The sequence below is a fragment of the Jaculus jaculus genome, chromosome 10 (genome assembly GCF_020740685.1).
Source record: "Jaculus jaculus isolate mJacJac1 chromosome 10, mJacJac1.mat.Y.cur, whole genome shotgun sequence".
Taxonomy (NCBI): domain Eukaryota; kingdom Metazoa; phylum Chordata; class Mammalia; order Rodentia; family Dipodidae; genus Jaculus; species Jaculus jaculus.
The window spans coordinates 99,949,456-99,970,783 of record NC_059111.1 but is presented as its reverse complement, the minus strand read 5'-3'; the positions used below and the strand labels follow the sequence as shown (position 1 = coordinate 99,970,783).

The 21,328-nt window shown below is 47.3% G+C and overlaps 1 protein-coding gene across 1 annotated transcript in view; it reads left to right on the top strand.

The window, feature by feature from the left end:
- The window catches only part of Kiaa1549 (KIAA1549 ortholog), a 157,063-nt gene that overhangs the window by 57,004 nt on the left and 78,731 nt on the right, over window positions 1–21,328 (top strand). Inside the window, exons 2-4 of the mRNA XM_045160547.1 lie at window positions 10,499–13,180; window positions 18,637–18,725; window positions 20,106–20,283. Coding sequence (XP_045016482.1) covers window positions 10,499–13,180; window positions 18,637–18,725; window positions 20,106–20,283 — 2,949 coding nt within the window. The remainder of the gene's footprint in view (window positions 1–10,498; window positions 13,181–18,636; window positions 18,726–20,105; window positions 20,284–21,328) is intronic.

The window sequence follows — 21,328 nt, the reverse complement described above, 5'->3', positions numbered from 1 at the left end:
TATAGAGAGCTTCCCAAGGACACCATTTAAGAAACTTGAGGTTGACCAAAATGTCTCAAGGCTGGATGCCCTGGTGTCCAGCAGTTTCTATTCCATCACAGAGCTTCCTGTTTGAGTCAGAAAGGCCAGACATTAAAATATATATATATATTTACAAGGGGTGGGGAGAGAGAGAGAGAATGAGAATGAACGACAATGAAGGCAAACTTGCCAGGCCCTCTAGCCACTGCAAACAAATTCCAGATACATGCACCACTTTGTGCATCTGGCTTTACATGGGTATGGGGGAATCGAACCCAGGCCATCAAGCTTTGTAAGCAAGCACCTTAACCACTGAGCAATCTCTCCCACTCCCACAATTCCAGACATTTTAGTGGAGCCCGTGACTTAGTAAAAGTCCAGTAACAAAGAATGTCAAAGGAAGATTTTGAAAAGCAGCGCTTGCCTAGTTGTGAATTTAACTCTTGGGGTCGCACAGGACGTGACCTTGGCAGAGAGCTTGCTGGCGCAGACTTTGCACCATCTCTTCTTTACATCCTCATATCCAGAGTGTGCTCTGGCTCAGGGATCTGAGGGCAGCAGGGTTTCCTCACGTGGGAAGATGTGGAGACCTACCTTTTGCTTGGGGACATAGCTCCCAGGCAAAGCCTGGCCAGTGTTTCATGACGGTGGCCAGCTGTTTCCCCTGCTTCCTCAGGTCTCTCAAGTCCTTCTCCGCCTCTCCGGCACTCTGCACATACCCTCTTCTTAATGGATGGCCTGACTCAGTTTTCGGGGGGGGGGGGGAATGTGGAAAGGAGCCTGCCTCTCAAATAAATAAATAAATAAAATATTTTTAAAAACATAGGTCTCAAAACATCATGCACATGTACACATGCACACACACAAAATTCCAGATCTTTGGGGCTGGAGAGATGGCTTAGCGGTGAAGGCCCTTGCCTGCAAAGCCTAAGGACCCAGGTGTGATACCTCAGTACCCACATAAGCCAGTTGCACAAGGTGGTGCATGCATCTGGAGTTTGTTTGTAGGGGCTAGTGGCCCTCACACCCATATTCTCTCTCTCAAATAAATAACTAAAATATTTTTTAAAAATTCCCAATGGCTGGGCAGTGGGCGCATGCCTTTAATCCCAGCACTTGCAAGGCAGAGGTAGGAGGGTTGCCGTGGGTTCGAGGCCATCCTGAGACTTCATAGTGAATTGAATTCCAGGTCAGCTTGGACTAATGTAAAACCCTACCTTGAAAACCAAAACAGACAAACAAAAAAAACCACTTCCAAGCCTCATGCCCAACCTGACAAATGGGAACTATAAATTCTCACTTTGCGAATTTTGGGTGTATGCAAAAATGGAAGATCAATACAGAGTTCCCTTATGCCCTTTATTCAGTTTTCCTTGATGCTGGCATCACGTGTGATCCCAGCAGAGTCACCGGACCTGAGAAATTACTCAGCCGCATGGGAGTCTCACTGTCCTCTCACTGTGTCTGCCCTCCTCTGGTGTCCATCCCAGGACCCCAACTCACGCCGCGTTCTCACCCACCCTCAGCCGTCTCAAGTCTGTGACGGGTCCTCAGTCCTCCGTTGTCTTTTTCTGGTCTAGACGTTTTGGAACAGTCTGGTATTTGACTGAATGTCCTTGGGCTTGTCTGGTGTTTCCTCATCATTAGCTTTTAGAATTTGTGTCTTTAACCAGCTCTGTAAACCAGAAACCTCCCTGGAACCCTTCAGATGTATCTTATTCCTCCCGCCCCATACAGCTGAACTCAAAGAGGTGACTGCACATAGTTTGTTCATCCTTATTTGTTAAATGTGATACATTTTATTTTTACCAAGAACAACCAAAATGTATATATTTAGTGTACATCACAAAGACTCAACCAGAGATTTAACTTAAAAAAAAAAAAAAAAACCAACCAGAACCCAGAGACCAAAGAGATGGCTCAGTGGTTAAGGCACCTGCCTTAGGTGCAGGCATTTGACTGCAAAGCCTAAGGAACAGGTTCAGTTCCCCAGTACCCATATAAAGCCAGATGTACAAAGTGGTGCATGTGTCTGGACTTCTTTTGCAGTGGCCCTGGTGTGCCCATTCTTTCGTTCTCTGCCTCTTTCATAAATAAATAAATGAAATATTTTAAAAAGGTGGGGGTCTGGGGCTAGAGAGATTGCCTAGTGGTTAAGGTGCTTGACTGCGAAACCTAAGGTCCCATGTAAGACAGATGCACAAAGTGGCATGTGTCTGGAGTTTGATCGCAATGGCTGGAGGCCCTGGCATGCCAGTTCTCTCTCTCTCACACACATACACTGTTCTCTTTCTCTCTCTTTCACTAAAAAAAGAGGGTTGGAGAGAAGACTTAATGGTTAAGGCACTTGCCTACAAAGTCTAAAGACCTAGGTTCGATTCCCTAGTACCCATATAGCCAGATGCATAAGGTGGCACATACATCTGGAGTTCATTTGATTAGTTGGAGGTCCTGGTGCACCCATTCTTTTTTCCTCTCTCTCTCTGTTTCTCAAATAAATATATATATATTTGAGGTAGGGTCTCGCTCTAGCCCAGGCTGACCTGTAATTCACTATGTAGTCTCAGGGTGGTCTCGAACTCATGGTGACCCTCCTACCTCTGCCTCCCGAGTGCTGGCATTAAAGGCGTGCGCCACCACGCCCGGCTAAGGGTTTTTTTTTTTGTTTTTTTTTTTAAACAAAACAGAACGCAAACAAAAATGACACCATAGCCCAAGATACGGAGTCCTACGTGGAAATCAAGGAGAGGATAGAGCACCTAAGGAATGGGTGAAAACAACACAAGGTGAAGGCGGCCTTCAGCCTGAGTTGGAGCACTTAGCTAGACATTCTTCCAGTTCGGGCTTTAGGTGCTTCTTAAAACCTGTGGGGGTTTCTCGAGCTCAGAAAGAAGCCTATGTGTTCGAGAGGGCAAGGATAAATTCCCTTACTTAGGCTCTGAGTAAAAGGCACAATAGTTCTGCCACCATCAGGAGTGTGACAAGTGTCCTCTTCGATATCCAGGCAGATGTCCGCACTGGAGTGGCAGCAGGGTATGGAAACTTAACTATGGGCACAGTGGGGGCATCCACTAGAGAGGCCTAGAGAGAGCTTATCCTCAGGTCTTTATTTTTTTAAAATGTTTTATTCATTTATTTGACATAGAGAAAGAGACAGAAAGAGAGAGAATGGGCACACCAGGGCCTGTAGTCACCGCAAGGGAACTCTAGACACACGTGCCACTTTATGAATCTGGCTTTATGTGGGTACTGAGGAATCGAACGCAGGTCCTTAGGCATTGCGGGCAAGAGACTTAGCTGCTGAGCCAACTCTCAAGCCCCCCAGGTCTGTATAGCTGATGCCAGCTGCTCCCCGGGTGGTCCCTGTCCATTTGAAAAGTGTGTCTGGGGCTGGAGAGATGGCTTAGTGGTTAAGCGCCTGCCTGTGAAGCCTAAGGACCCTGGTTCGAGGCTCGATTCCCCAAGACCCACCTTAGCCAGATGCACAAGGGGGTGCACGCATCTGGAGATCGTTTGCAGTGGTTGGAGGCTCTGGCGCACCCATTCTTCTCTGTATCTGTCTCTTTCTCTCTCTCTGTTGCTTTCAAATAAATAAATAAAAAATTAAAAAAAAACAATTTATGAAAAGTGTGTGATTCAGGCCTGTCGTCTCTTGCAGTGGCAGTGCTGGTGGCAGCTGAGTCATGGTTTGTAGAAGCCGCCTGGGCATTGCTGGCAGGTGTGGGGGGACAGGACCCCAGAACACAACTGCGGTTCCATCTTACACAGCAGGTTTTTTTTAATTTAATTTTTTTGGTTTATTTTTATTTATTTATTTGAGAGCGACAGACAGAGAACGAGGCAGAGAGAGAGAATGGGTGTGCCAGGGCTTCCAGCCACTGCAGACGAACTCCAGACGTGTGCGCCCCCTTGTGCATCTGGCTAATGTGGGTCCTGGGGAATCGAGCCTTGAACCAGGGTCCTTAGGCTTCACAGGCAAGCGCTTAACGGCTAAGCCATCTCTCCAGCCCATTACACAGCAGTTTTTATGCACCTGTGTTTTGACTGTTGCTCATCATGTGAAGTCAGATAGGGAATTTTCTACCGGAGCTGCCATCTCTTCACATTTCTGAGCATTTTAGAATTTCAGCTTTTGGGGCTCGGGTGCTCAACCTGGAGTCCCACACACCTGTGACCGGTCAGGTTTCCCCTGTGCGCACAGGTCACCTAACACTTGACTCCCGCGAGTCCGCTCCACACTCTGGCGGCTAAGATGTCACCGGCATGGAGCATGGAGGGTGAGGTGGAAACAATATCTTGCCAACCACTGTAGGCGTGGTAGCAAAAGACTGCCCGGTGGTGCGGCAGCAGCTGATGCCCAGCCTGGGGAAGCGGCTGTCAGTCTTCACTGCGGCTCCAGGAGGAGAGGAGCCGTGGAGCGAGGTACCCTCTGCAGCGGCCATGTCTCCTCTCCACTGCTGAACCCGCGGAAGCCTGGCTGCCACCACCACAAGAAGGCTGTTGTCACACCTCCGAGGTGCCTTCTGAGAGAAGGAAAACGACAGACAAGCCAATAGAAACGGGGCGTAGAACTGACGAGATAGCATGGCCAGCTAGTGGCTATGGAAAAGGTGCCCTGCCTGCTGTAATCAGAGTAATGTGAACTAAGACCATAAGATTTCATTCGCACCAGCCAGATGGTTGCAGATGTGGAAATCTGGAGGTCTCCTGTGTTGATGGGGATTAGGTTCTCATATAGTGCTACAGGAAGTATAAATTAGTTCGGCAACTTGGAGACATTATTTGGTATTATTTAGTAAAGTTGCAGAAGACCATATCCTCTGACCCAGCATTTTATTCTTAGTCACACATATGTGTACACACACACACACACACACACACACTCACACATGTGCAATATATGTATATATATTGCAGTTAGTGTCTCATTGCTAGGGCAAACTATTCAGCCAGAAGCACTTATGGAAGGACATGGTTTGTCTTGAGGGGAAGTCTCTATCACGGCAGGAGCAGACAGCCTGGCATCACATCACTACATCGTCAGGGAAGAGGCAGAAAGCTGAAGGACCAAGAGGGCAGCGCCGCCCTTGCTCCAGGAGGTCAGGCTGGACCTCCCAAAGGCTCCACGAGCTTTCCAAACAGTGCCACCAACTGGGGATCGAGTATTCAAACATACACGTCCGTGGGGGACGTTTAACCTTCAAACCACCGCAAACACATACACACCACAATATGGGCAGGCAAATTCCTATCAGCAGTGTTGGTCATAACAAAAAACTGGTGACAGTCCAACTATCTACCCACAGTAGACAGAGCAAATGAATTTTGGTCTACTCATGATAGATAGATCGATAAATGAAAATATAAGGATTATAGCTATGTGCAAAGAATAAAAAGGGCTAACTCTTAAAAACAATGGACAGCAAAAAAATAAGTTGTAGTAGAATATATGATATGCAATTCCACTTCGAAAGTTTGAAGACATAAATAAATACATATGTAAGATTATAAAGAATAGGATATGAGAAATATAAGAAATAGTTACCTCCATGAGACAGGAAGAAAGTGGGTGAGGAGCATACCAGAGACATTCAGAGTAAGGATCACATTGCTTTTCTTAAACTGTATTGCGGGTACTCAGGTGTTTTTTTTTAAACTAACTATATAATGGACATACATGCTTATCTCTACAGTATTGTGTGTATATATAATGGACATACATGCTTATCTCTACAGTATTGTGTGTATATATAATGGTATTTCTTATCTACCTGGTACTGATACTCACTAGTACTAGGTAGAGGAAAGAGGAATCTGGTAGAAGGTGTTGGTGGACATTTAGAGGTGGAGAAAGGCTAGGAAGAAGGATGAAAGGTAAGGAGTAAGAGAAGGCTGGTTTTATTAACAGCAATAAATATCCTTAAAACATTCCGAGAACTAGAAAAATCAAAGTTGCTAAAGATTTGCCAACTTAAGCCACAGTTTAATTATCTAACTCTTTTGTTTTTAAACTTTGAAATTTTGTGTGTGTGGGGTGTTTTGTAGACCGGATATCTACAGTGGGTTCTGTTGGGGGGGGGGTCTTGTTTTATAACCTGGATGTTTCCACTGAGTTCTATGGCAGGGGGTGGGGGGGGGAGATCTTGTTTTGTAGGCTGGATGTCTACAGTGAGTTACATGGGGGTCTTGTTTTGTAGACTGGATTTTCCTGTGAGTGCTATGGGGTGGGAGAGATCTTGTTATGTAAACTGAGTGTCTACAGTGAGTTCTAAAGGGTGGTGTCTTGTTTTGTAAACTGGATATTTCTAGTGAGTTCTTGGGGGGGGGTGAATCTTGTTTTGTAGACTGGATATCTACAGTGAGTTGAGATGACTCATGTTTTGAAAACTCCACAGTTTAGCAAAGAAGCAAAAATAGCTTCTGTTTGGATTGAAGGTCTTTTGAGACTGTGACTCTGCTATTCCAGTCTCCAGAGCTCAGAAGCTATCTTCCAGCACCTAGATCTGCAGCCAGGCACTCTCCAGGAGGTGGGGTGGGGGGAGGGGGGAGAACTCACAGGCTCAAGCCCTTGACTTTGTTTCAGTAACCGAGTTTAACAAATACTCCAAACTCAGAGCATAACAATCTGGCATGTTCTTCAATTTACTAATTATTTAAAAAAAAATTGTCAATTTTAACAATACGGACTGATGTAGCAGAATATGCTGTGGGGTGAAGAGCTTTCTATCCACCATAGAGCATGTGACTCAGCCTTTTTGGGCTAAGCTGTTTGCCCCTGCCCTCACCAGGGGCATTTTGAGCAAGCCATTGTAAACCCTTTGAGCCTCATTTTTGGAAGGAAGGAATTGACTAGGGCCTTAAAGGGATCCGTTTAGCTTGAAAAGCCCATGATTCCATGAGTGACTGCTGGAGTGAGTGAAGAGTCCCAGAGACTGTGACTTAGAAAACCACGTCACGGCACCACAGGGGCCGGGAGATGGCTCAGCGGTAATACCTGAGTTTGGATCCCCAGCACCCATGTAACAGTGCTGGGTGTGGTGGCGTCTTATTGAAATCCCAGCACTGTCAGTCCCAGCACTTGGGAGGCTGAGGCAAGAGGATCTCTGTGAGTGTGAGGACAGCCTAGTGCTACAGAGTAAACTCCAGATCAACCTGGGGTGGAGTGAGACCTGCCGCAGTAGAACCAAAATAAATAACCAATAATAATAATTATTATAATAATGTGAAGAAGACACCGACACGGACCTCTGTCCTCCACACACATGCACACTTGTACACCTGTGCACCCAGGCACACATATGGGCACATGCGCACACTCCCCCACATGTACACATGCCAACAAAACCACAAAAGAAAAACAGTACATGATCTGACTTGTAAGACTCTCAGACAGTTGGACATCTTTGTCATTGGCTTATTTAACTTTTTTAAAAGTATGTTTGAGATAGAGGGAGGAAGAGGGAGAGAGAGAGAGGGAGAGAGAGAAAATGGGCATGCCAGGACCTTCAGCCTGCTGTGAATGAATGCCAGATGTGTGCGCCCCCTTGTGGCGCATGTGCAACGTTGCATGCTTGTATCACTGCATCTGGCTCCCTGAGACCTGGAGGTGTGAACATGAGTTCTTAGGCTTTGCAGGTAAGCGCCTTGACTGCTAAGCCATCTCTCCGGCTCTATTTTTCATTTTGGATTTATTTTTATTTATTTGAGAGAGATGAAAGAGGAAGAGAGGGAGAGAGGAAGAGAGAGAGAGAATGGATGTGCCAGAGCATCCAGTCACTGCAAATGAACTCCAGACACACGTGCCACCTTGTGCATCTGGCTTATGTGGGTCTAGGCAATTGAACCTGGATCCTTTGGCTTTTCAGGCAAGTGCCTTAAGTGCTAAGCCACCTCTCCAGCCCAATTATTATTATTTTAATGAGTGGGAAGAAGCCTGGTGTGGTGGTAAGGGCATGGGTTCAGTTCTTGGGCTGAGACATCTAGCATGGTCCAGCCAAGGTGGGCACCCCGCCAATGTGTTGTGAAGGCATGAGGAGAGAAAGCCTCTCAACACTGGCTTCTTGGAAGGAGGTTGCAGACCTGGGTCAGTTGGGAGAGGAGCCTGCTGCAGAGCTACTGGACAGCGTCTGCATTTCCCACAAAACTCCTGCGTCCCTGGCCGGCATGTCACTGGCCCAGAAGCCCCCGCCTCACCCTTGCCCTTTCCTTCTCTCCGTCACCAGAGAGAAAAACCTTTCACTCCTGGGATCTAAGCCTTTACAGCTTGGAAGTGGATCCCCAGGGTTTGAAATGAGAGTCCCTGGTGCCTTTTATGTCAAGAGAGCCTCACCTGGGCTTTCTAACCTCTTCCTGAATTAACTATAGTTGTTCCCCATGGCATTGCAGCTGCTGTTTCTCCCCCAGGCTTGGCAGGCAGATGAAAAGCATCACAGGTTGGCACACCTTTCTTAAGTTGAAGTTTTTTTGTACCTGTGTTTTCCTGGTCAGGGGACTTTTTTTTTTTTTTTTTTTTTTTAGAGGTAGGGTCTTGCTCTAGCCCAGGCTGACCTGGAATTCACTGTGTAGTATCAAGTGGCCTCAAACTCATAGTGATCCTCCTACCTCTGCTTCCTGAGTGCTGGGATTAAAAGCTTGCGCCATCACGCCCAGCCATCAGTGGAAATTTTTATCTTTTTTTTTTTTTGTCTTTTTGACCACATTGCCTTTCCTATTTCCTGTCCTCTGAAGACTGGGCTGATTTCATTATAATTTGCATCAGCACTGTTCATAAATTAGCTGCTAAGCATTGCTTTTCTTTGCATTTTATCTCTTGCAGTCTTCCAGTTCCCTTGTGAATTGCTTCTGATTCAGTTTGGAAGAGCTCTCATTCCCTGTTCAGCTTTTACATTTTCAAGCAAATTATATCATAGCTGAGTTACAAAACAGACACATAAAATGATTTATCCTTAGGAAAACTTTCACATGTGTGTGCTACACACTTGGAAAGAATCCATATGTAACTTTTAAAACGTGTGACTTTCCAGTTTTTCAAGAGAAATGAACTATTTTACTGTGGCCCTGATAGGTATCATGCCATTCTCATGTGCTTTTACTGTGGTAAGTTAAGTCATGAAAGCACTTAGAGGGGCTGGAGAGATGGCTCAGTGGTTAAGGCACTTGCCTGCAAAGCCTCAAAACCCTGGTTCACTTCCCCAGGACCCACATAAAGCCAGAGGCACAAAGTGACACATGCATCTGGACTTCATTTGCAGTGGCTAGAGGACCTGGCGTGCCCATTCTCTCTCTCTTCTTTCTCTCTGCTTACAAATAAATAAATAAATAAATAGAAAATTAATTAATTAATTAAAAAGCAGAACCAGATTATACAGAAGATTGTAAATGCTTAACAGTGTCATTATGAGACAATTTTTTTTTTAAATCGTGTGTTCATTTTGTATGCGCATGTGGTGAACATGTATAGGCATGTGTGTAAGTCTTCATGAACAGAGAGGATTTGATTTTTGGGGATCTATAGGATGTTTATTTGCCAAGTGTAGTTGCAAAGGCCTCGGAGTAGGTCAGGGGAGGTCTGGGGCCTATATGTGGGAGGCTCAGAAGCTGACTGAGAGCGAAGCTGGGAAACGGATTTGCTCATCAGGGCAGTGAGTGGCGCTGTCAGGAGCTCTTCTGTTCATTTCTCTTCAGAGCCAGCTCTTCTCCCCCAAGAGAAAGCACAGAGACTTTAGCATCAAAGCAGCTTAATGTGGGCAATTTCTTGTCGACTTGTTGACCTTCTCTAACCTCCCATTTCTCTGGTGATAAGGGAGAGAACATAGATGCATTCCCAAGGACCCCTCCATTTCCTATATCCCATGGTTCTGTGGGGATGATTGCGTACTGTTATAAAGCATGGGAAATGTATGTGTTGCAGTTAGGTTCACGTTGTTGGCAGAAAACACCCGGTCAAGAACAGCTTGTGGGAAGAAAGGGTTTATTTTGGCTTACAGACTTGAGGGGATGCTCCACGATGGCAGGGGAAAATGTTGCCATGAGCAGAGGGTGGACATCACTCTCTGGCCAATATCAGGTGGACAACAGCAACAGGAGAGTGTGCCAAACTCTGGCAAGAGGAAACTGGCTGCAGCACCCAACAATTACGCTGCCTCCAGGAGGATGCAATTCCCAAATTGCCATCAGCTGGGGACCCCCTAAGTTTATGGGGGACACCTGAATCAAACCACCACAGTGTGTAAATGTGTATATGCACATGCAAGTTTAGATAAAGGTGCTTGAGCTTATGGATATTTTCACATACTGTTCCGATGCTAATTTTGGCAATGTCTGGCTACCAGCTCTCTGTCGAACTCCCGGGCATCGTGAGTATTTGCAGGGAATGGGGGTTTGTCGGGTGGATGCATGTGTGACCCCTGAAAGAGAACGTGCGCAGTCTGACTTGCCTGGCGTGCGCTAACTCGGCCTTGCTCTCTTCTCTCGTTAGACCAGCTCTCTCTGGGACAGCGCAGCCCCCCTTCGTACTCCGCGGAGCCCCTGCTAGAGACAAGGATGGCACACAGCACTGTGCACGTGGCTTTATCAGAGACTGCTCCAGGGTCCCGGCCAAGCGGGTCTCTCCCCGTCACATCCTCTCCGTCTGCCACGACTCTCCATCCGGCCATTTCAAACAACCCCCAACAGACCCAAAGCACAGATGAGCACAGCGTCTTTGTGGTCAGCTATGGGCCCGTGACGAGCAACGAGGTGGCCGTCGACGACGACGAGATGGACAACTTCTTACCAGATGCCCACTGGGCGGTGTCCCGGGTGGTGTCTCCCACGCGGTACATCCCACGCGGCCCACCAGACCCACCCCGACAGGTGCCTGAGCCCGAGCTGACGCCACCGTTGCCCACCGTCTCTCTGCGAGACGAAGAAGTGACGTCAGCCTGGCAACACGCAGCGCCGTGGCCAACCGCCTACGCCGAGTCCCTCATTCATTTCAGCACTTTCTGGTCATCTTTTCTCACCTCCAAGGGCGTCATTCCAACGGCCAGCAGGAGTTTGGTGCTTTATCCTACGGAAACTCACAGCCCGTTATCAAACAGCACTCTGCCAGAGATTGCAGCTTCCTTAACAGAGGACATCGAAACCCTCCTTTTTAGCTCCTGGCCTCCAGTGCCTCAGGCGTCATCTGTCCTCTCGGGGGAGGTCTCACAGCCTCTAGTGGATGTCTTGGCAGTAAGCACAGACAGATACCCGGAGGGCACCGCCGCTTGGAGTCAACCTCCAGCAGAAACGGTCTCTTCAAGAATATACTCCACTGTCACTGTGTCACCTACAGACCCTGTTTTCAGCAGCACCCCTCCTGCATGGCTTTCAACCCCTCTTGCGTTTGGATCTTTTGCCACCCAGTCAGCTGGTGGCTCATATAGCACCTTCCTTCCCGGCAAGGCCAGCGAAGCATCAGAATCGCCCGGCGCTCCCGTGCTCCCCAGTCTCGCCGGCCACAGCCGGGTCCCGAGACCGTACACCTGGTGTGCGTCGTGCGCCGCCGTGTCATCGCCTCAGCAGCTTCCTTCCAGAAGCTTCTCAGAGAAAGATGTGGGCTCAGGAGATGGGCCCGAGACCATGTCTGCGGCCTCAGCGGAGATGAGCACACCTGCTTCATGGAGTAGTGTGGGCGCTGACCCCTCTGAACTCGAGGAAGATTATCAAGTGTTCAACACGCTTTTCCCTTCCAGACCTGTTGTCCCCCTGTCTTCCAGATCTGTGGGTTGGTGGGAAGCTAGCCCCGGCCTGTCAGCCGGGATGGGTACAAACAGCGTCACCACCACCCAGGTGTCCCCTTCCCACAGCCATCTCTCCACACCGGGGTCACTCCATCCTGATGTCGGCTTCTCCTCTGTCGCCGAGACTCCAGTGACACCATTGAATGTGACTGCTGTGTTTCCCTTTCCCTCGGTCGTCCCCAGCGTCCTCCCTGACTCGTCTCTCTCTGCCACGGCAGACAACAGCACCCCATCCCTTCCTGCCGCAGACCCAGCTCTTCCCACCTCACACAGCTGGGCTTCCTCGGGAGAGCCCACAACTTTCTCTGCCCAAGGGTCTGCCAGCTTTTGGCAACACGTGTCTGGAAGTCTTTCGGACTTCTCATCAAGCTTTTACTCGACTCCACCCCTGGATTTCAGCAGCCCGGCCCCTTCGCCTTCGGAGGATCTTGCTTCTCCGTCTGCGACGTCAAGTGACCCATCAGCTTTTGGGTCTTGGTCCTTCTCCACCTTGCTTGAGACATTCGCATTGCCCAGCTCTGCCCATATGCCATCCCCTCAGCTTTCTGTACCTGCTTCTACCAACCTTGAGTTTTCTCAGTTCCAGCCAAGTTCAGACTTTTCTTTAAAAACTGTCGCTTTTTTATCGAGTCGCTCTGAAGTGTCCCCCCTCCCAAGCTCCTCTGGTTTTCTCAAGATCACCGAAGCACTGACGGGTTCACCAGTAGGTTCTGGTGTTCATCTTACCTCAGATTTCTCTGAAACTACCTCCACCTCTGAGTTTTCACTCATTCCCCACAAACCCTCAGTCACCACACTGGTGCCCTCCAGCTCTGAGCCCACCCTTGGTGTCACAACTTCTGGGACTCAGTTCGTGTCGCTATCGGCTGTTTTCCACCGGACGCCCACTTTCACGGCGTCGTCTTCTCCTCCGTCCTTGACTCTGACACCTTCCGATGGCAGGGTCAGTTCCCCGGGTGGCCGCACGTTTGTCTTACCCACGTGCTCCAGTCTCATTCCCACCAGTGCAGAGTTGATCTCTGACTCGTATCTGTCACCAGCATCCTCACTTGTTTCCGAGGTGAGCCCTTCACCTTTTCCCACAGTGCCCGTCGTCGGCCCAGCGTTCACACCCACAGATTCACCACCAAGCACCTCCCCTGAACCGGGCACCTCCCCCGAACCAAGCCTGTCCAACATCACCACAGCCCCCGGGGATACAGTGGACTCTGCTCTGCACAGCGAGCCTACGAGTCAGAGCCCCCAGGGGGACAGTTCAGCCCCCCCCCTGCCGTCCCTTGGGCCTGTGACCACCTCTACTCTCGAAGCCACAGTGCATACTCCAGCACTGGCCACAGCCAAGCCGCCGTATGTGTGTGATATTACAGTTCCTGATGCCTATTTGATCACAACTGGTAAGGCCCTGCTTTGGGGCACCTCTCTGAGGCAGGGGATCTCCTTAAGGTGCTAGCACACAGTGTTTACGAGACACACCCTTGTGGTTATGAGTGTAGATGTTGGATTCCCATAGCCTTAGGGTGGGGTGCTTCCTCCTCTGCCCACCTGTATTAGGGTTCTGCAGAGGAACAGAACCGCGCGAATGAATTATATTAAAAGGGGGATTTACTGGATTAGCTTGCGGTAGTCCAATAGCAGTGGCAGGCCTGAGAATCAAGGAACCCCATAGCTGCTCAGTTCCACGTGCCCAGATGCCTCTGCAGTCCTGATCCAGCACTGAAGGCCTGGAGGCTCCCTGAGGAGCCGCTGGGTTTGGATCCACGGGGGTCTTCAGTCCATGCCGGAAGGCAGCAAGCAGCTCTGGCAGCCAAGTGGGAGGAAGGAGGGGGCTCTTTTCACCCAGAGCTTCCTTATATAAAGTCCCCCTCTGAGAGGAGCGCCTGCTCTAGGGAAAGGGCTCCCACTCTGGGGGAAGAACTTCCTCCTTCAGTTAGTCCTTCCTGGAAACAACTTCAGAGACCCCCCCCCCCCAAAGGGATTTCTGTGGATTACTAAACAGATCAAGTTGACCACACCTTAACTATCACACCACCTCTGCCAGCTCTCCAGATACTTAGCCTCTTAATCTGCTTCCACACTGTTAAATGAGGAAGATTGGGTACTAACTAGCTCACTTAGGTTATAGTAAGGATTTAAATGCATCAAGTAAATAAGATAGCCCAGTGCCTTGTACCTGGGAAATTCCCACACAATATTAGATAATTACTTAGTAGTTGCAATAAGAAAAGATCAAAGCTTTAAATGAGTTCTCCTGGTTGGGGCCTTTGCACTTAGAACTCACACTCCACTGTATACATAGCTGACCTGGTTGAAACAAAACACATTCTTGGTTGTTAGTTCAAGCAGTGAGTTGGGCAGTTGTGTAAGGGTGACTCACATTTACTTAGTAATTTACTATTCTTTCTTTTGTTTTTGTGTATTCCTGCATTACTTGGATCCTGAGGAAAGAAAAATCAAGTGAACAAAACTGCTCTCTGAATTTAGTCATGCTTTGATCTTCTCCTCAGTCTATAGCCTTGGTTGGTAGCCACTCACGCCTCACTGTCTCTAATGTGTTTGGCTATGCTAGCTGCATCAAGCTATGGTCCATCCAAGGCCATGCCTGCATAAGGTGGCTATCTCAAAGATAAGGGCCAGTGACTGTGGTCAGCTTGATCAGGTCTGTTTTTCATTGAGTAAGAGCTGTGAGCCAGGCGGTGGTGCACTCGGGAGGCAGAGGTAGGACCACTGAGAGTTTGAGGCCATCCTGAGACTACATAGTGAATTCCAGGTCAGCCTGGGCTAGAGTGACACCCTACCTTAAAAAAATAAAAAAAAAGAAGAGGAATAGATGGGCATGGTGTCTCATGAGCTACTAGCATGTGGTCCTCTCCAGTTTAATGTTGACCAGGAGCCCGGCTATGGGTGTCCATGTTGGTGGGGTGGGGAACAGAAATGAAGAAGGAAAACATCAGGGTCAATGGGGAAGAAGTGGAGTGGGGAAGACAAGGAGGGAGAGGGACAGGGGAAAAATGGAAGCAAGGAAGGGAGGGAAGAGCTGGCTTGGTGTATCTCTCCCTGTGTGGTGAGGTGGGCCACGGAGCCTCATCTCACTGCGGCAGCACCACCACCCTCCAGCCAGGTGCAAGTGGCAGGGACGTCACCGCGTCCACTCCCAAAGGAAACCTTTGTGCTTCATAGTATAACTAACCATAGCATCAGTTACGTTCTCCTTGCTGCGGACAACTTAGGGAAAGAAGAGGTTTATTTTTGGCTTAGTGGAAGTTTCATGGTGGGGAAGGTGTGGTGACGGGAGTGGGAAGCCATTGTTACATCAGCAAGCAGGAAGCAGAGGGTGAGCAGGAAATGGCCAGGCTACAAAACCTCAAGGCTTGCCCCCAGTGACCCACTTCCAACAAGGCACCTCCTGAAGGTGTCACAACTTTCTCAATCAGTGCCACCATTAGGACAGCAAGTGTTCGAACACATGAGTTTGTGAGAGACATTTTTACATTCAAAACACAATAGTTTTTCCCTGGCTTCCATTGGGTTTCATGATACAAAATGTATTCGATCCAGCTTTGAGAGTCCCCATAATTTTCAACAATCCCATCATGAGTCAGGCTAGGAAGATGGCTTAGGGTTTAAATGCACTTGCTCACAAAAGTCTAAATAGTCTTATCTGAGACTCAGGGCAGTCTCTTAATTATGTTTTGAGTACAGTTAGGCTGGACTCTGCTTATTTAGAATTTAAACTTGCTCACATTTCTTTCCTTGCTAAATGTCATGTTTTTTTAAAAAAATTTTTTTCTGCCCTGTGTTTTGCCCTCTTTTCACTTCAGATCTGAGTAAGAGCATCTAAGAGAAGCCATGCCACAGACTCATTGCTATTCTGCCTTTGATATTTCCTCCACCAAAAACATGTGTCCTTTTACTTTTCAGTTGCCTCACTAAAGTCTCAGGACATAGGCAGAATGCAGCCAGTTTCTTTGCTAGAATATTATATGAGTTTCCTGTATTCCAGTTCTTGGAAGAGCCCTTGTTCTGTTCTGAAACTTCATGAGCTGGACCTCCATTATCCACACTACTCTTGACATTCTGGCCTTTCATACTCCCACCAGATTGGTCCATTGAGCTCTGCTTACAGCACTGGGAGGCTTCCCTACAAGACTTCCCTAGCCAGAAGTTTCAGACTCTTCCACATTCACTCACCAACAAGTTCTGAAAGGCTAAGAACCACATGGCTAGGTTTATCACAGCACTGGCCCCACTTCATATACCAATTACTTTCCCATGGCTCTTAACAAATGCTGGACATGAAGTAACATAGGAAGGGAGGTTTAATGAGACTCCTGGTTTCAAGGAAGTTCTATGGCTGGGAAAAACATATTGGCAAGAGCAAGAGCAGAGCTCTCATTGTGAGGCAGGAATGAGGAGGCAAGCAAGAAGTGGGGCCAGGCTACAAAACCTCAAAGCCCACTCCCAAGCTCCACTTCCTAAGGGTTTCACGACCTTCCCAAGTGGTACCCCAAGCAGGGACCAAGTGTTCAGTCAAGCTCATAATCCTATGGGGGGCATTTTACATTCAAACCACAACAGCCACTGGGCACTTAGAATGTGTGAGGTGTTTCTAGAAGAGACAAGGGACATACAGATGAATCCAGCATGGTTGTAGAGCCTGCTAGGATAGGCACTGGGCCATGTGTTCTGGGCTCTGTTATAAAAATGCTGAGTGTGGATGGTTAAGGTTGGAGTCTCATGCCAAAGAGTAGGAATATTGTCATCTGGAGATGACAGGCGTCCTCCAAGTGGAGAGGACATCCCACTTGGCTAGACATCAGATTAGGGAATGGGAGATGTGGGTTATTATGTAAGGAAATCAGGCGGTTCTGTTTCTGGCTGTCCATTCTGCCTCTGCTTTTCCTCAGTTTAGTTCTTGAGAGCCTTCCTTCCTTCCTTCCTCCTCTTCCTATTCCCTCTCTCTTCATTTCCTTCCTTAACCAAGGCGTCTGTCTTTCTCTTCTTCCCCCTTTCTTTCCTAACCATTTTGTCCTTCTGTTTAACATACCTGACATAGGCTGGTCCACTGAAGTCTAGCAGGCTGTGTTGAGTCAGCCACTGGTCTTATCAGAAGTGTGGTCCAGAACCATGAGTTCATTGTAACGACCTCGTGAACTAAAGATTTGACATTTCCTACTTCGTTAGCTTCCAGGTCACTTATTCAATTGAGAAGCAATCAGATGCAACTTGAACCTTGCGTGTGTGCGTGAGTTTGTGTCTGTGCCCTTCGTGTGTGTGCATGTGTGCGTGCCATTGTGTGCATGTGGAGGTCAGAGGACAGTTTTTGGGTCGGTCCTTGCCCTTCTGTTTCATTTGAGGCAGACTTTCCGTCTCTTTGCTGTGCTCGCCACAGTGTTTCTGGGAGATTCTGCCCCTGCCTCACACATCGCCCGTGGTGTCGGTGTGGTGGAAGTGCTGAGGCCCACCGAGGCTCCTGGCTCTTTTCACGTGGGGTGCGGAGATCGAACCTTGAGCAGGGAGCACTTTATTCCCTGGGCCATCTCCTCAGCTGTAAATAAATATATATATATATTTAAAACAAATGACGAATGTGGCATGATTCCCAAATTTTAAAGATTAAGAAGATGAGGAAATGAAAAAATGAGTATTACCATCAAATGCATTCTAATTCTACATTATGAGAAGTTGGTGGAAGGGGAAAGAAAAATACTGGGAGAAGGTTGGTGAACTTTCTAAAACACTTGGGCACCAGGCGTACTTAGTACAGATTTTTAAATGAGACTTGAGATGTGAGAAAAACCCGACAACTAGACTTCAATATAAGAAATATTTTAGGGGCTGGAGAGATGGCTTAGCGGTTAAGCGCTTGCCTGTGAAGCCTAAGGACCCCGGTTCGAGGCTCGGTTCCCCAGGTCCCACGTTAGCCAGATGCACAAGGGGGCGCACGCGTCTGGAGTTCGTTTGCAGAGGCTGGAAGCCCTGGCGCGCCCATTCTCTCTCTCTCCCTCTATCTGTCTTTCTCTCTGTGTCTGTTGCTCTCAAATAAATAAATAAAATTAAAAAAAAAAGAAATATTTTATTTCCTACGTAAAATTTCAACACAGGGAGATTATGAAAACCTTTCCCTCTCTATTACTAGTGATAGACACTCCCCTGCTGCTGCTCTGAATACTTCTGGTGGGGGTCCTTTCTGGGAAGGAAGAGGTCCTAGAGCTTGGTAGAGTGATATCGTAAGGCATTTAGAAATGGTACTTTTAGGACGGGCGTGGTGGCGCACACCTTTAATCCCAGCACTGGGGAGGCAGAGGTAGGAGGGTTGCTGGAAGTTTGAGGCCACCCTGAGACTACATGGTCAATTCCAGGTCAGCCTGGGCTACAGTGAGACCTACCTTGAAAAAAGAAAGAAAGAAAGAAAAAGAAAGGAAGGAAGGAAGGAAGGAAGGCAGGCAGGAAGGAAGGAAGGAAAGAAAAGAAATGGTACTTCTGGGAGCTTTTAAAACCTTATGCTTTGCCACTAGGCTGGAGACAACCCGGTCCTTGTTAAGAAGAAAATGGGCACTGGAAGCTCCGAGTCCCCTGGCTGGGTCACAGGCGTTGCATCCTGATACCCATCCGGGGCAGAGAGCACCTGCTAATCATCTTGGGCTGGTGCCAGGCACTGCTTCTCTGTTTCTCGTAGAAGTTAGCAGCAGTTTAGAACTTCCCACTCTGTTCTTAGTCTGGGCCTTACTTGGCAAAATCAGTTTAGAGAACCGCTAGCCCGCCCTGGCATAGCCCAGGGGTCCGGATCTGTGACACCGTTCTTCCTGACGAGAGCACTGAAATGTGTCTGGTGGTTGGCTTGAATTTGTAGTGCTGGCCCGAAGAGCCGTGCAGGAGTACATCATCACGTCCATCAAGGAGGTGTTGAGGATTCACTTCAACCGTGTGGTAGAGCTGAAGGTGAGTCCCTGGGCTTGGGAGGCCACTGGCTACCACGCAGTCTGGGTGTGACAGCAGGTTGGAAACAGCATGGAGCCCTGCTTGGCCCCTGTCCCCCCTCCTCCCTTCCGATTCTGTCTGCCCATCCTCTGCATGTCTGCTCATTTCATCTGGGAGGTGCCGCGTGATGCCACCCGGGGTGAGGTTTTTAGTATGCTGTGTGTGGGGGGGGGGTGGGGGGTGTGGAGGGATGTGGATGGATGTGTTGGCAGAATTGGAAAAGAGGCTCCAGGGCCAGAGGCAGCTTTGGTGAAATGGCCTTGACAATTTTGCTTTCCTTGACGTACTTGAAGAAAGGACTTGGATTTGAGTGTTAAGTTTTAGAGTGAGTGCGTATGCATCTTTCTGTAATTCAGTGGCATGGAGGTAGATTTCCATATTGTTTAAACTACACCCTGTGGTGGTGTTCCTTTCCCAGATGAGCTCATGGAGCCAGGCTGAAGGCTAGACCTATGCCTAACCAGACCCATGAGCCGAGGTGTGGGAGGTGGAATGGGCTGAACACTGAGGTGTTCCACCACTGCGAAATGCACACATTTCATAACTATCGTCAAAAAAGGAATATAGACTGTGTCAGTAATATTTTTTTAAATGCTTTTAAAGAATATTTTATTTAGTTCTTATTTGGGGGAGAGAGAGAGAGAATATGGGTGTGTCAGGGCCTCTAGCCACTGCAAACAAACTCCAGATGCATGCGCCACCATGTGTATCTGGCTTTATGTGAGTACTGGGAAATCAAACCTGGGCCCTTAGGCTTTGTAGGAAAATGCCTTAACTGATGAGCCATCTCTCCAGCCTGCTAATAATTTTTTTTTGTATTGAGTACACATTGGAATGATGTTTCAGATATTGAGTGAAATATATTTAAGGTTAATTTCACCTGCTCCTGTGATTTGTTTTTAATTTGGCTGCTATAAATGTTGAAATTGTATAGGTGGTTTCCCTTATGCTTATCTTGGACAGTGATATTCAAAGAAAGGAGTACTGTTTTCTGTGTACCTTAAACACAGCAAGCATCTTGAATTTCCTATAATTCCTTGTTAAGTTCACATTACTGGCTATTCTTGCTTACTGCTTTTATAATCCTATGCTGTTTTTGAGAAGGTTGGAAGATTATAAAATGGATACGTAAAATAAAATCTTGATTATCTTTGAAGCACTTACCCTTTCATTTAAACTGCTGATTTATTTACTTATTTGTTTATAAGTTAATTTTTAGGCTAGCCTACAAAACAATGATTTTCATCATACATCTTACATACATGTGTCATTATTATTCTCTCCACTTCCTTTAAGCTTGAATTGCCTTTTTTTTTTTTTTTTTACATCTTATTTCCCTAGGTTTATGAACTGTTCACTGACTTCACTTTTCTGGTAACATCTGGCCCTTTTGTTTACACGGCAATCTCAGTCATTAATGTCCTCATCAATAGCAAACTTGTGCGTGACCAAACTCCTTTAATCCTGTCAGTGAGACCATCTTTCCTCGTGCCCGAGTCCAGGTTCCAAGTTCAAACAGGTGAGACAACTGAGCATGATGTTTCCATTTGTAAGTAGAATTTCATTTTTCAAAGTATCCTTTTACATTGAGCATTACTTTAAAATTTATTTATTTATTGACAGAGTCTTTCTGTGTTCTCAGTTTGGTCTTAAATTCCTGGTCTTAAGTGATCCTTGTGACTCAGCCTTCTGAGTAGCTGAGACTGTAGGCATAGGTTACTACTCCTGGCTTTATTATTTAATTCAAACAAATTGTGTAAGTATGGAAAAAAAGACACAAGCATTTAGAAGGGTACACAGAATGTTTGAATGAACCCCACTGTACTTGCTATATGATTTCAGTAACTATCAATTCTTAGACTTGCTACCTATATACTGCCAAATTTACTCCTTTCATTAGCTTACAGTAAATCTCAGACATCATACCATTTCACTCATAGACAGTCCAGTCCATCCCTCTAAAAGATAAGGACTATTCAGCACCTGCATACACACACATGCACATCTGTCCACATCATTGCATCCTGTAACAGTAACAGTGAGTCTGTAATGATAGATTTCACTTTTTATTATGGACATTCTCAGTCATGGGCAGAAGTAGAGAAGCTAACATACTTACTTTCACATACACTTATCACTAAGCTTAAAAAATAATCAAGATTTTTTACTACCTTCCAAATAAAATTGGCAAACTTGTTTTAAAAAAGTTCATTCATTTGTATATGTGTGTGTGTGCATGTGTGTGTGTGTGTGGGGTCATGCTGGGGTCTCTCTCTGCAGACAAATGCCTGTCTGGCTACACATGTGTGCTGGGGAATTGAGCCCAGGCTGGCAGGCTTTGCAAGCAAGTGCTATTAACTGCTGAGCCATCTCCCCAGATCCATCAAAAGTTTTTTTTTTTTTTTTGTTTTTTTGAGGTAGGGTCTCACTCAGGCCCCAGCTAACCTGCAATTAACTATGCAGTCTCAGGGTGCCCTCAAACTCATGGCAGTCCTCCTACCTCTGCCTCCTGAGTGCTGGTATTAAAGGTGTGCGCCACCATGCCTGGCTCTAAGCAAAAGTTT